The sequence below is a fragment of the Lepidochelys kempii genome, chromosome 11 (genome assembly GCF_965140285.1).
Source record: "Lepidochelys kempii isolate rLepKem1 chromosome 11, rLepKem1.hap1, whole genome shotgun sequence".
Classification (NCBI taxonomy): domain Eukaryota; kingdom Metazoa; phylum Chordata; order Testudines; family Cheloniidae; genus Lepidochelys; species Lepidochelys kempii.
This window is the reverse complement of record NC_136390.1, coordinates 57,516,393-57,532,766: the sequence shown is the minus strand read 5'-3', so window position 1 is coordinate 57,532,766 and position 16,374 is coordinate 57,516,393. Positions and strand designations below refer to the sequence as shown.

The 16,374-nt window shown below is 39.9% G+C and overlaps 1 protein-coding gene across 2 annotated transcripts in view; it reads right to left on the bottom strand.

The window, feature by feature from the left end:
• The window catches only part of PLCL1 (phospholipase C like 1 (inactive)), a 308,996-nt gene that overhangs the window by 52,454 nt on the left and 240,168 nt on the right, over positions 1–16,374 (bottom strand). For both annotated transcript variants that reach the window (XM_073306317.2, XM_078848010.1), the window contains exons 2-3: positions 4,888–7,359; positions 1,324–1,527 (exon numbers count right to left, since the gene is read on the bottom strand). In XM_073306317.2, coding sequence (XP_073162418.2) covers positions 1,324–1,527; positions 4,888–7,359 — 2,676 coding nt within the window. The remainder of the gene's footprint in view (positions 1–1,323; positions 1,528–4,887; positions 7,360–16,374) is intronic.

Here is a 16,374-nt window from a genome sequence, read left to right as displayed (position 1 = left end):
AACCCAAGAGTAGCCCTTTGAGGTTAATGGACTACTTAGGTGAGTAAAGGAATAGAGCAAGTGTCTGCAGAACCAGTCCTTAAGATTTGAAATCTTCTCCACCTCTTTTATTATTTGTGTATGTTTTACATGGTGTTCTGCCAAAGTCTCCCTTTGTTTTCAGTTTTATGAATACAAGCCCTTTCAGTTGAGAACTGTTGGACAACAACAAAGATTGTCCCTTTCTGCTCTATTAATCTCCTTATCTCTTAATTTATCCCCACATGTTTCTTGCATAACTTAAATTCAGAGTTCACTAAAGCTTCCTAGTTTGGGTTCACTTTTACCGGCATAAACATACACTGGATCCCATTTTTCACCTGTCACATGGACTGACATTTCCTCTAGTAGAAAGAAATTTCTTAAGGTTAACAACCACTTCTCTATGAAAAAGAATCACCACCTGAGTCATTGCAAATGACAATAAGGAGGGGTGGCATTTTTCACTATCTCGTCAATAAACACTTTAATAACTTATTTCAACAGTTGAAGGTGTAATCCCCACACACAGACACTATATTATACTTTCAAATATTAATGTTGAGATACATCGTTTACTCTTTCATCAAGAAAAGACAACAGATTTCAATATTCTGCATACTGACACGATCTAAAAAAGAAAATACGTATTGAGAAAAACTTTGAAAAATAGGGACTTATTCTTTTTAGAAAGGAATTGTATCTGAACATGTTAAATCATCAGCCTAAAACAGATGAAGCTGGGGGAAAATACTTTAGAGAAATATGTGGACTCATGAACCAAGATCCTTTTTTATTTATTTCATTCTGTCTCTTTCGTATGCTCTTAGTCAGTTTTCCATCATGAAGAATTTCTAGGTAAATTTCCCAGTGGTTTATTCTAGTATTATTTGAAACATACCTTAAAACAAAAAAAGCATGAGAGCAAAAATACTGTCTGTTAGGATCTTGTACAATTTTAGCTATTTACTGCATAATCTAAGCTTTCACTAAAAATAATGAGTTGTATTAGTCCTTTCCACTGCTAAAATAATGCTCCCTGTACGTCAATATCTTGCTACCCTGTAGCTGAAACTTTGCAGAATTTTATCTCCAGCCATATAATTCACTACAATCAAACTGCAGGTAAGTGAATACAGACAAATCTATCGCATGATTAAGGGCCAAATCTTGCTTATCTTATGCATATGAATAGCCCCACTAACCTCAATGGGACCTCTCACAAGAGTAACAGAAGCATGAATTGGCCCACCGTATTTCAAAATTATAACACAGTAATAAAAATACAGTTATAAAAGTTCATACCAGATCATATGCAGCCATAAGCTTTTTCTGCACATCAGGCATGGTCCCCAGAGGCTCCAGGTAAGGGAATGTATCTTTCATATAGACAGTGGCAGAGGGAATATTGTCACTGTTTATGAGCCGTGAGGACAAAGTCAAGATGCACTGCTTCAGACTGGCAATTGGAGGGAGTCCACAAAGCTCTTTAACTGACACAATTGCATTCTGTGGGGAAAAAATGGATTTCCATTTACTGTAGCTCACCATCCCATTCTGGTTTATAAAAGTAAGTCAACTAATGCCTCTGACACACACACAAGGTTTCATGAGCATTTGGAAAATTCTAAGAATAAGTCTGTCCCTGTGATCATACCGTTTTGAGTTCATTCAGAATACAGTGTCAGTGAGGATAAGAAACTCATAAGAATTAAAAGATAATCTGCAAAGAGTAAAATAAAAAAAAAGGGTTGTGACCTTTGTTGCTTCTTTATGATTTTTATAGAAGGCCTGAAAAATATTTATCTCCTTTTTTTAAAATTTAGGAATATCAGAAATATAAACTCATCTTCCCTGATTTTGCTCAAGGGTTCAAAGGGTTGGAGTACTCAACCCTTACCTGACTGAGGGGAGGGGAATTTACTTTTTCACAAATAAAACTTTTATCCCAAAACTTTGTCAGCAGTTTGCATTAGGGCTTGTCCATATAGAGACTTCCTGCGTGGCAAGCCACTGTAAGTATCTACAGTGCACCAGCTTGCTGCACATTAACATCCCATGTGGACACTGCTACAGCACATTGAAATTTCTACTAAGCTGCACTCTGGAAATTTCACTGCACTGTAGCAGTGTCCATACAGCAAGCTATTGTGTGGCAAACTGGTGCATTGTAGATTCACACCCTGGCTTGCTTATCAGTAACTCGCAGTGTAGGCTAACAGCTGTGAAAAAAAACCAAACAAAAACAAAAGGGCCAGATTCTAAAGTCCAGCTCTTCTATGCCCAACGCAGTTTTATGCTTTCTGTTCCTGGTCCAGCATCAGTCTGTCCTGAGGCACCATGGAGCAACTTGAGGGCTGGTGTTAGTGCCACTGGCTCTCCACCACTGCAGCTGGATGGTTCAGCAGCTGGAGATCACCAGGCTCTAGATGTGCATGTCTAGAGGTACCCAGCTTCATTCCCTTTAACTCAGATCTATACCACCTGCAAATTCCCCCATGCTGGTGGAATGCGCAGACAGCCAATCTGCCAGCCCCACAAGTGCTCTGCTCTGGCAGGCCAAGTACAGTGCAGCCAGGATTTGGCTCAAAGAATTTTAAATAGTCTGACTGAAAAGCTCTTCCCCTCAAGTGCGCAGATTTCAATCTCTTATGTTAGAATGACACCAGTTCTCTAATTGTCCATTGTCCTCCAGCAAACATAAATTGGAAAAATCTGATGTTTCTCACGAGAAAAGCGAGCAAGAGAAAAATCATTGTCTTTAAGGGCTGCATTGTGGATCAGAAAAAATAAAAAAGGGCACAAACATTTTTTCTCTTTCATCGGTCACCTGTAAGAAAACCAGGTGACCCCGGTCAAACCTAATTAAAACTCCAGAATGTATGCAGAAGTCAGCAGACATGTGGTTGACTTGTCCTTGTGATTTATCTTCTTCCAACCATTGTTGCCAAAATCCACAAAAATCCGAGTAAGAGAACATTGTAGCAACCAACAGAACACAACTGTTACCATACTGCACTTTAGACCCCTGTGAGGATACAAAAATTTGGATCCACATCCGATCTGCATCCACAATAATGAACTTGTGACCCGCACTCCACCTTTTATATGTATTCACATCTGCACTTGCACCCAATGTCACTGTTAGAGCCCAGCGAGGATACAAACATTTGGATCCGTATCTGGTCCGCAAAGATAGTAAACAATACAGCTGCATCCACAGATGCAGATATCCGCAGATATAAAGTGGATATCTGTGGATTTGCAGGAGTCTCTATTTTTGTAGGTCCGGCATCAGAAAATGTTCCAGTAATTAACAGAGGCTCTTCTGTTAACCAAATATATTTGAATGGTGTACTAGAAAATAAAATCTGTTGTCTGGTTGTCATACAAAACATCTTTGAGAACAAGATCTAGAACCAAAATTTAATTTTTGAACACACACTAATAATATTTTAGGTCAGGTTTATAAATTATTTTCTGGTTATACTACTTAGTGTATACAGCTGTAATCTAATATTTATTGTTACAGAATAAAGGAATGTAAGGGAACAGAAGATGGAGTCAGAGGTTCAAGTTAGTTATTTTCAAGTCCTGCAAGGAAGAAAAGCCTGGGAAGAGTTTCCCATTCTTAAAGATATGCTTAAGATAGTCCTTTGAGAGTGATTTATAACTTATGTCATTTTGTAAACCTTTCCAGCTGCCAAAACTAAATTTCCTTTAGACTCTGTCCAGAACTGCAGGGTCAGTGAAGTAATACAAAATGTGTTCTTGTCCAGGGATAAATACACTGTTTCCTTTCCTTTACCAAGGAAATAGCTATTGTACATTCTCCTATATAAATAACATTTTTATTGGTTAACCCTATTAAGTTTTTTTTCTCTTTGGCAGCATCTACACCACAGATCTGATTTTCTCCTAACTGAACCAGTGAGAATGCATGAAATTAAGCACGAATTGTTCAAACCTGCCATGCTGACTCACGTTCTGAACCATTGCAGTTTACTCCCGACCATTAAACTTTTTCAATTGCAAACTGGGTGCTTACCCCACAGTTCCTAACACATCTATAAGAACTGGATTCTGGGACTATGGTACTGTACCAGGAGGTCTATCCATTTCAGCCCAAACCGTGTTAATGCTGTCCATATTGCATTGAACCAGTTCAGACATAACCAGCATTTAGCTAAAAGCAAAATGTAATCCAAATGGTATTTGGTTAACATGTTAAATGTATAGAGCACGTGTGGTATAGGGAGGAATGTGTTTTAGGTAGGCTCACATAGTTCTTAGCAGAATACACATCTGTAATGTAGACAAGACCGTAATGACTCATACATGTGGGTGTTTCTAGGCACACTCAGGTACACTCACACACACACACACTTTTCTCTCATTAGCAAGATAAAGGTAAGCGGACTTTCTTCAAAAAGGAGACAGGATGGGATGTCTCTAGTCCTATGGTCTGGAGATACAAGCTAGTCCTCAACTCAAATCTCCCAAATAGCTAAAATCAGCAGAGTGTGTTTTGATTTTTTTTCTTTTAAATATTTTTTAAAAATTAAACAGATGCTTAGCCTGACATCTATATGTTAATTAACCTCAGTAAATATCAAGCTTTTGCAAATCAGCACTTTCTGTATTTAAATTGCAAGGGCTAGATATTCCTTTTAGTTCTACAGGTATAATTTTGAAGCAAGTCCATTGCCTTTAATGGAGTTACACTGCTGTGACAGGTTTCAGAGGAACAGCCGTGTTAGTCTGTATTCGCAAAAAGAAAAGGAGTACTTGTGGCACCTTAGAGACTGAGATCAGAATCTTTACCCAAGTGTTCAGTACAAAGCAATAATGAAGTAAAAAGTTTCATACCTGCATGTTTTCTCTCATGTCAGTGGCCTCTCGTAATGGATGCACTGCTAGTTTAAAGATATCATCTATAATCTTAAGGCTTGTGTTCCTCAGCATGGTATACTCGCTTCCTTTCTTTCCTATTCTCACCGACAGACTGCGCTTTTGTGCTTTTCCTCCTCCACTTCGATTAGTTATTGCAATGTGAACAAAAAGTGTAACATGCTCCATGATATCTCCCACAAAAGAGCGCAAGGGTATATGTCGATATCCAGGCTGTAAACATTCAAGTGGTATGGTATACTGGCCTATGAACTCATCACCAATATAATCATCATCCAAAACAACAAAACGGATCATGGCAAGCTCTGGTAGATTTATTTGGAACTCAAAACTTTCATCAAAAATAGGATTGTCACTGTTTTGCTGAACAGTTTTAGTTCTTAGTTCTGCACAGTCTGCAGGAATTCCATGAATTTCTATGCAAACATATGGGTCTATGACATCCCCTTTTGCACAAGCTCCCTTGGGCTTTGGAAAGTTCTGACCACTGATAATTTTGACATGTAGAACTTGAGGAGAGACCCCTGGAACGATGCCCTTTGTATTTGCACTAAAGTAAGATACTTCATCACGCATAACTGAAGGTCTAAGGACATAGCCACATCCCCCATTCTGTAAAAACCAGCCAGTGTGTAGATCCATCATTGGTCCTGGAGTCTGATAGTTCATTGCCACTATCTGACAACCACAATTCCAAAAATCTTGGGGATTTAAGTTACTAGAGTCTATCCTCATAGTACTTGGGTATATCCTAGACAAAAACTTCTTGTTGTAATTGACAAAGTCCTCTGGATACTCATTTGCAATTCTACTGGCCTCTGCCTCACTGAAAGAGCAGATTTCCCAATAATTCTGACTTTTCATAGATACCACAAAATCTTTGTAAGGGACAGACTTGCATATCGATACCAAATCAGACAACTCTCTGCACAGCCAGATCAGCCTTGGTTCATTCACATAATCTTCAGACATTCTTCGAGATATTTCAGCCTCTTCATCTTCATCAGTGATTTCTCCTTCTAATAAATCCTGGTCAGAGGGAAGCTTCTTCCCTTTCACAATGATCTTCATTTTCAATTTCTCAGGTGATGGAAGGTAGGCTTCTGATGGCAAAGGTGCTTCTGTGTAGAGTTTGTTTCCAAAAATCTTCTTCATATGTTGAACCATTACTTTTTGTTGTTGTATTGAGCAGTGGTTACCCAAGCAGAGGATGAGAGGATACTCTGAAGTAATGAAGGCTAATTTGTTTATTACCTCAATAACATTTTGAAAGGCAAGCGGTGATGTCATGCTATTACGGTTACAAATAATGGGCTCATTATCTGGACCATCACAAACATCAAGTTCAATACTCCTACAATTCATTTTTAAAGCCCTGACATAACCATTGATATCAGCTGGTCCTCTAAACTGGTCTTCTATGAGATAGGTATTGTGAGATGCATTGATATAGTAATGTGATAAAGGCTGGGTCATATCCTGGACAACTTTTCTGTGTTCAGGGTCAAAAATATCACATTCTGGGGACACTAAATACTGAGTAAATCCATCTATTGCAAGAAATCCCTTCAACCGTCCTTCTTGAGAAAGTTCATACCTGCGGATAATGTCTAGACACATTTCTTCAGTTATATGAGCAACTCCTTGCTCAGCTTCTAAAAAAAGCATGAGGTCATTAGCATCTAAATATTCTTTGTTTTTAGATATCTGCACTAGTAAGAAATAAACTTCAGGTCTTGTGCAAAGTTCGCTGAATGCTTCACAAAATTCCTCTTTAGTTACTCGAGTTGTTAGTTTTTCTTTGCTTTTCTGGATTTCCTTAAATTTTAACCTAATCTTTGACTCCTTTAGGGTAGGATTAAGCTGTTTGATTAACTCTACAGATGTATCTTCTAACATTATGCCATTACCATCAACATCTGCATCTTCAAATACAGTTTTTAGCCACACAAACCGTGGGGTATTCTGGCTGTTTTCCATCAAATCCAGAGGTTGTTTGCTACGAGAAACCAGGTACCGTAAACCTGACACCCAAATGTTGGCCACATCAGCTGAATTGGCAACCAGGTCAAGAGACTCATAGTTCTCCCCATGAATTACAGAGAATGCACAGTCTTCACTAATCTGGTCTGCAAGTCCATTGTTCCTGAATGTTTCAGTGTTCTTCCCTAGTCTTATATCTTTTACAGCAGAAATATCAAGCTTAGCCTTGTCAAGGTCTTTCTTGGAAGGTTCCCAGCGAAGAGCTTGCAAGTCAGGGTCTAAAGTAAAAAAACGATTATAAATGCGGGAATTTGGACGGACTTTCTTCAGTTCACACCCAGCCTGCATAAAACTGATACAGTCACTAGCACTGCTTATTTTCTTCTCTGATGGCATGCTGCTGAAGGACACCGTTTTCTTCCTTCCACATTTTTGGTTGGAAGGATCCTGAAAAATAATTTTAAAAAAATTAAGTACATTTTCTTTGTCCCTTTGGCAAGTGTATATATAATATACAAAGCACAGCTACCTTATATTTGTTTGATCATCAAAACATAAGCACTATCCCTTCCCATAATTCAATTCTCTACTCAGCTATAGAATATAATTACACAGTGTCTTGCTTGGCTGCAACAACATAGCTGTCACAATCACTCCTGAGAAGCATATTGGGAGGAGAGGGGTTGTGGACAATCAAGGTACCTGGAGAAGTTGGGATTGAGGAGGGTTCACTGAGCAGTGAGAAGCTTCCCAGTTATGGAATTAACCTGTAGGGTTGCTACGAGGATGAAGGGAGTGGGGGGAGATCCTAGAAGAGCCTGTGGCGGCAGGGGAAGAGTTGAGGTAGAAGGGAAAGCCTGGGCAGGTGGGAGATGGCCCTGCCCTCACTCTGACCCGCTTTCCATTTCCCCGCTTCAGTGTTGCCCCTCTCTCGCCACATCTGGTGTTTCCACAAAGCCCCAGCCGCTGGCATCAGGGGAAGACGGGAGACTCGCAGCGGTCACTGACAGGAAGGTACATTTCCAACCCTGCAGGCTGCAGAGAACAGCCTGGGAGCACGAGCTGAGCCCACCCTGGCGGCTCAGCGACCAGAAGGGAAAGAACAACAGGCCTCACGGGCCGCGGCCAGGGTAACAGCTCACCACCCAAAGCCGGCCGGGGAGCCCGCTGGGCTGGCAATGCTGCGTTGCCTTCCGGCCCCCAGCACGGGCTCCCGCTGGCTCCTGTGCCCCGTCGCGCCCAACCCCGGCTCCACCCTACGCACCAGGAGGGCACCAACCTTCCCTCCCGGCTCCATGCTGCCCGGTAATGGGCAGGAGGAGGAGAGACCAGCCAGGCAGGAGGCAGAGAAACTGCCTCGTTACCTGCTCAGCAGGCGCCACAGCAGCTCTCGTGGTCAGGAGGAGCAACTGCAGCCCCAAAACCTACTGCCGGCCCAAAGCCAAAGCCTCAGGAGAATTAGTACAGAAAAATATAACCTCCCTATAATCCCTGAAGGTCCCAGGGCCTGAATTTCAAATAAGGCCTCCATGTTTGTGTGTGCTATTTTGTGCCCACAACTTGCCGGTAGACAGCATGAATGAAACGCAGGCATAAAACTGCTGGTGCAATTCTTCAATGTTGCAAAACTCTGCCTTCCAAAACAATGACCTAGTTTGAAAACCAGGCCCATATTTCTTGCACTGTAGATCTGACCAGAAAACCAAATACTCAGTAACATAGTATCTTAAGGATCCCACCATGGGTCCAGATAACTTGACCTGTTAAATTAAATCCTAGCATATACTGCTCTGTAAACAGTACAAAAACTAAGTACAAACATCTGCATTCTTGGGATAGCTATTTTGAGAAGGTAGGTCATTGTTAATATTTTCTGTTTTTGAAGTATTTCTCTGTGCTTTATTGTCCATCTTATATACAGCACTCTCCACGTTAGCCCATTCAGTAACATCTGAAGTGTTATCAAAGAAATACAACAACCGTATTCAAAGCCAACTGGCTCTATTGGGAACAATTACAAAACCTCTGAACTTCAGTATTAAAGGTCTTTAGCTAATCTGTCAAGGCAATGAATTAAAACTTTTAATGACAGGCAAAAATTACTCTAGCCATTCATTGTAGCATTTAGTATGCTAAAATGATTAAAATAGGGAGAAAGAAAGTCAATGAACCCAGCACGTTAGTTCAGCCTTTTTTTTTTTTTATTTCACCAGCACATTTTTATGTTCCTGAATCATCATACTGCAATTTAATATATTGCTGGTACGAAAATCTTTAGCCAACAGATGCTAATGAGTATAAATGAATGCAGCCAATTATACAGTAGTTAGTATAAGAGCCTTTTCTTTCCCACTTTTAGATTTTTAAAGAAAAAGTTATTTAAATTTAAAACAACTTTGTGTTTGGTTTTTAGAAAAATTCATATGAAATTCCATATCTCGCGTTTAGCGGAACAGTGCAGATTCCAAAACCAGGAACCTGAACCTACTTCCAATTATTTCAATGGAAGCAGGAAAAACCTCATACAGCGTTGCCAACTTCTGCAGTTTTATGGTGAGTCTTGTGATATTTGGTGTCTTTCACCCAGTGATATTAATAGGCAGCAGGCTTAAAACAAGCAAAAGGAAGTACTTCACACAACATACAGTCAACCTGTGACACTTGTTGGCAGGGGATGCTGTGAAGGTCAAACTATAACTGGATTCAGAAAAGAATTAGATAAGTTCATGGAGGATAAACCCATCAATGGCTATTCGCCAAGATGATGAGCGATGCAACTCCACACTCTGGGTGTCCCTAAGCCTCTAACTGCCAGATGCTGGGACTGCGGATGGATCACTTAATGATTGCCCTGTTCTGTTTATTCCCTGTGAAGCATCTGGCACTGGCCATTGTCAGAAGACGGGATGGATACGAGGTGAAATGCACCATTGGTCTGAGCCAGTGTGGCCGTTCTTAGGTTATGTTCTTAAAGCCCCAGCATCTGTAATCAAAATATTGCATGAGGATCTCAGCTTTCAATTAAAATAAAAGGTAACTTTCTAGTCCTCATGATTGTGGGGAAATGGTTGAAAACATTAAACAAATGCACTATAAAGGCTCAGAAACCAGAAGGCGTCTGAAAAGTACCCCAATGTGTGTTTAAAAAAAAACCAAAACACTCATGACTTTTACGCTAGTCTCATATTTTTGGGGGTGACACAGAATTTTTGAATGTTTGGGGATTGGCAATACCACTCATATTAATTTCGAAAGAATTGACATTTAAAGTCTTCTTAAGTAAATACAGTAACAGACATTTTTGGACTTTGAATCTACAGCAGTCTATACTATGATGGAGGTACCCTGGGCCAGATCCTCAGCTGGGGTAAATCTGTCCCACTGATTTCAGTGGAGTGACACTGATTACACTAGCTAAAGACCTATCATTTTGTCTTTGTCAGAGAGGGCAGCAAGATTCGTTACACAACATGCTCACCAACTGGCTTCTGTGGAAAACAAACAAGTTATTTATTTTTAGTTGTAAAATGGCTGTCGTTTTTTATGACAATGATACCTTGAATCAAACCTAATTTATTTTAGGTGACAAAAATAAGGGGCCTTCCTGGGACCATTGAGTGCTCCCATTAATGCTTGCTCTTAATCTTTAGGGTTTATTGCAGAGAGTTTTTAGTTAGTGTCATATAGCCTATTTAAAAATTGTAGAAAAATAGTTGTTTCTTCTCCATGAAGGACTTTTTCATATCTGTTTATCAAGTCAATCAATTCAAATCTAATCCTGGAGACTAAATATGTAAAACAAGCAGAATTTGGATGTTATTGCAACTGATATGATTATTTTCATTCACATTAATGACTAATCACTCTAATCTACAGTACAATACATGGAGGAGAAAACTATGCAATTTGCAATTGTAAATTGATCCAAGAATGAGCTCATAACCACTCCAGTTGTTCCTTATTTGGTCACTATTGTATAATTTCTTTGTAATGCTTTTAAAATGAAGCCTGACAAATTTGTATATAATTTCATTTAATAAGGCAGTTTTCATTTCAAAATGTAATAATCAAAAACATATTTATTCAAGTTTTGCAAACATTAAATGCTCAAAAAAGTGTTCCCTTAATCTTTGTTAAACTATAGCTTTATTAAATCTCAGGAAGGGAACATATTTTCTTCTAGAGGCACGTGCTTACCTAACTTTAAGAAAAGAATCTAATTTACACTCCTCAGTTAGTGGTGGATCGGGTTCCACTAAGGACATTTCGGTGAACTATCTATTTTGTTGTTCCATAATTTGTTTATTTAAAATAAAAAGAGCAAGATTTACTAACAAATCAGGCTGCTTCCATCTGTAAGTAAGCATCAAACAAAGATTCTCCTGATAATTAGATTGTGTTTTCGCCCAGCTGAATAAAAGCTATTTAAACAAAATTAAAAACCCAAAACAAACAAAATGTGTTTCTTCTCAGAACAAGCCAGACCCTGGCCTCTGCTCTTGCACCTTTACACTGCTCTAGTGGGGGAGCTAAGGATTCAATCAGTGTGGTGTAGCCAGCTCCAAGCCCTGCTACCTCTCAACCGTGGGGGGATGATACAAGATGGAACAATTTAAAGAAGTCTCTGGACTGCTCTCAGTTATGCAAGGGGTCAATCCAGTCCTGCCTGTCCCAGAGACTAGAGGAGAGCAAAGGGGGCTTGAAGCCAACTTTGTCTCCGCTCAGGTCCAATGTTGAGTTTAGCTCAGGTAGATCCAAGGCTCAGGGCCAATATAATTAGTTACTTTCTTACTATATGTCTCTAATAAATTCAATTCCTATGTTTTATTTTTCTAACAAACAACATTAAACTACAAATACTTTTATGCTGCAATGTCTCTAATGGCTATAACTCCTGATATGTGTCACCTTTCACTCGGAACTAAATACAGGAATGATTATAGACACCTAACATGCTAAAAGATGCCAAGAGCTTGTGTGTATAAATAGCAAAACTACTTTCCCGTGCTAAATGCCAAAGGTATTCATACTGCAGGCTATAAGGAAACTCTCCATTGTATTCACCTACAGAAGAACAAATCTTCTCTTTTATTAATCCAAAACACTCACTAAGTTCGAAAGCACAATGTGATGTTCCACTGAATCCTTGAGATTTAGAGTGTGTCTTTCTCAGAGACCTTAGATAAAGCAAAATAGATCTTCACAGATAATAAGCACAGTAGGACTTCTATTCATGCCTCACCTCAGCCATCTCAACTGCTGGCATTGAATTTATTATGACAAAGAAAGAAGGAAAAAAAGAAAAAGGTTTGTCTTGTCAGAAACCCACATCAAAATTGAATACAAACAAACCACCTTTTTGCCAGCAACCTCATTGTTTGAGACCTCAGCCTGAAATCCTTATATTTCAAAATCAACACCTGACAAAGAAGAAATGCTTAATTTCAAACAAGTTCCCACTGATTTCTTAGCAGTCGTTTTATTCCTGGATGGCTATAGCATCCACACTGCTGGCGAGATTCACCCTAACCTGCGCAAGACTCTCGGCACCTCTTAAATCCTGTAGTGGGCTGTGTATGCAGAACCGCTGGAGGAGCAGCTGTGCAGAAAGACCTTTCCACTTGCATGCCACCAAGGAGTGTCTGCACCAGCTTCACATAAGCTAGTGTGGACGGCTCCAATGGGAGCAAGTCAGGAGAGCTGCCACAGGATTTCCAGTGGCCTAACACAACAGGCCAGTGACACGGAGAGCCTACCAGCACTTTGAGTCCTTAGGGCTAGAAAAACAGCCAGCGAGGGGGAATGCTGTCCACAGCTTGGGGACAAATTTCATCCCCAAAGCCCTGTCCACTTTGCTCCACATCAAGCCTGATGACGCAGGCTTTATCCAATTAAATGAATGGAATCCTATGAGAGCATAGAAACTGCTCATCTCGAATAGCTCTACTATAAAAGCTTTGTAACAATCAGTACAGCAGTGACCTCCTGCAGTTATTTCCATTCACCAGTGTCATTTTTTTTCCTTCAGATTGTTCACTGAGTCAAGTTTGACTTGGTCAGTAGTAATTCTAGTTTTACCATCTCAACAGTAAGAGCAGCATCAAGTTGCTGTAAACTGACCTCTGCAGGGTTCAAGCAGATCTTTTTCTTCCCTGTGTACAGCAATGCACACTAGACTAGGCAGGTGTATTTTGGGAGGGATGGGGAGTTACAACTTCCTCCAAAGGATCATGTATTGGTTACTACCAAAGAAAGAATGCTTGATTTGATGGTCCAGAGATCTGATCTAGCATGTCAACTTTTAAAATGCCATGCACAAACAGTGAATCCTGAATATGAGCCTTTAAGAAATATTAGTTACAGCAGAACCTCAGAGTTACGAACACCTCAGGAATGGAGGTTGTTTGTAACTCTGAAATGTTCATAACTCTGACAAAACATTGTAGTTGTTCTTTCAGAAGTTTACAACTGAACATTGATTTAATACAGCTTTGAAACTTTACTATGCAGAAGAAAAATGATGCTTTCCCTTTAGTTTTTAGTAGTTTATGTTTAACACAGTACTGTACTGTATTTGCCTTTTTTGTTTCGGTTTGGTTTTTTTGTTTGTTTTGTCTCTGCTGCTGCCTGATTGCATACTTCCAGTTCCACAAGAGGTGTGTGGTTAACTGATCAGTTCATAACTCTAGTGTTCTACTGTATGTTTAAATGAATTAATCCTTCATAGTTTCATGCTTTCTGAGCTGTTTTGCTTGTGTCCCTTATTAGGAGTGTTTGTCTCTACACTAAAAAGAAAAGGAGTACTTGTGGCACCTTAGGGACTAACCAATTTATTTGAGCATGAGCTTTTGTGAGCTACAGCTCACTTCATCGGATGCATACCATGGAAACTGCAGCAGACTTTATATATACACACAGAGAATATGAAACAATACCTCCTCCCACCCCACTGTCCTGCTGGTAATAGCTTATCTAAAGTGATCATCAGGTTGGGCCATTTCCAGCACAAATCCAGGTTTTCTCACCCTCCACCCCCCCACACAGATTCACTCTCCTGCTGGTGATAGCCCATCCAAAGTGACAACTCTTTACACAATGTGCATGATAATCAAGTTGGGCTATTTCCTGCACAAATCCAGGTTTTCTCACATCCCCCCCCACCCCCATACACACACAAACTCACTCTCCTGCTGGTAATAGCTCATCCAAACTGACCACTCTCCAAGTTTAAATCCAAGTTAAACCAGAACATCTGGGGGGGGGTAGGAAAAAACAAGAGGAAATAGGCTACCTTGCATAATGACTTAGCCACTCCCAGTCTCTATTTAAGCCTAAATTAATAGTATCCAATTTGCAAATGAATTCCAATTCAGCAGTTTCTCGCTGGAGTCTGGATTTGAAGTTTTTTTGTTTTAAGATCGCGACCTTCATGTCTGTGATTGCGTGACCAGAGAGATTGAAGTGTTCTCCGACTGGTTTATGAATGTTATAATTCTTGACATCTGATTTGTGTCCATTTATTCTTTTACGTAGAGACTGTCCAGTTTGACCAATGTACATGGCAGAGGGGCATTGCTGGCACATGATGGCATATATCACATTGGTGGATGTGCAGGTGAACGAGCCTCTGATAGTGTGGCTGATGTTATTAGGCCCTGTGATGGTGTCCCCTGAATAGATATGTGGGCACAATTGGCAACGGGCTTTGTTGCAAGGATAAGTTCCTGGGTTAGTGGTTCTGTTGTGTGGTATGTGGTTGTTGGTGAGTATTTGCTTCAGGTTGCGGGGCTGTCTGTAGGCAAGGACTGGCCTGTCTCCCAAGATTTGTGAGAGTGCTGGGTCATCCTTTAGGATAGGTTGTAGATCCTTAATAATGCGTTGGAGGGGTTTTAGTTGGGGGCTGAAGGTGACGGCTAGTGGCGTTCTGTTATTTTCTTTGTTAGGCCTGTCCTGTAGTAGGTAACTTCTGGGAACTCTTCTGGCTCTATCAATCTGTTTCTTTACTTCTGCAGGTGGGTATTGTAGTTGTAAGAAAGCTTGACAGAGATCTTGTAGGTGTTTCATATTCTCTGTGTGTATATATAAAGTCTGCTGCAGTTTCCACGGTATGCATCCGATGAAGTGAGCTGTAGCTCACGAAAGCTCATGCTCAAATAAATTGGTTAGTCTCTAAGGTGCCACAAGTACTCCTTTTCTTTTTGCGAATACAGACTAACACGGCTGTTACTCTGAAACCTGTCTCAACACTGTAATTCAGGTTTGAATTTGGTCTATACAGCACTGTCTCTCTAGGAAAATATTTAAGATAATTGCCTGGGATCTCAAAGGCAGCTATAAGATCCACATATATTTGACTACAGACTTGTTTTGACATCAAAAAGAAGAATACTTCAAAGCTTCCTTTTATTGAAAACATATCGTCTCAAAGAATGGGAACCAATACACCAACTATAAAGTAGTGTTTATAAGCACTGCTGTTTTGCCATGGTTAAAAAAACCCATAAATAAATTCAGATCACTGAACTGATTCATCTTAACTTTTCACATTTTGTAACAAAAGAGAAAGCAATAACTTATGGAGATTTCCCATCATAAGAGCCTTCATGCAAGATAAAAAATATAAGTGTACGGAACACTATTTAGGAAAAGTCACTATTCATAAGTAGTGTGGGTACAGCTTACTTAGGGTACAAAGAGAGGGAAATCCGATATTCACTAAGGAAGTAATAATGCTTTCAAAGTGCCAACATTTTTCAAATGTTTCCACAGATTTGTGTTCCTCAGTTTTTTGGGTGCCTCACTTGAGACCCATAGGGCCTGGTTTTCAGAAGGGAAGAGTTCCCACAATTCCAGCAGCAATCAAGAAGGGCTGCAGGTGCTCAGAACCTCTGAAAAAATCACACCACAGGCATCTCAAGCTGGGCGCCGAAAGACTAAGGCACCCCAATGAGTGCATATTTTTGAAAATGTTGGCCTATACCTTCTACTACAAAACAGATTAAAACACCTGGGTCTGAGTATGCCATGAATAACCGTTTACTTACAAATGAAATAATGATTTACCGGATGCTGACCCATCATAACCTCTTGTGACTATGAAATGATGCCTTGTCCTTTTATGACCTATCTCTGTGGGGTTCTCTTTTGTGGACTTTTCTGAGCAGGGAAGTCCACAAATTACATATTTTTCTTCTGTATAGAAGATTGAGTATTACTGAACTCCCAGTTTGGCTTTTGATAGAATCCTTATCTATAATTATTGCAAAAGCTTCAGAATACCTTTTAAAATGCATTTAAAATATTTGTATAATTTCATTAAAAAGTGACACTGTGGCTCTAATGTTGCAAATGCCTACATGTTGACACTGCCCTTAGAATTTGCTTCACATTTGCATGAGAATAGTAGCTACTGGAAAAGGAAGGAGGGACAAACATTGTAACTTCATAACACCAGCCCAGAAG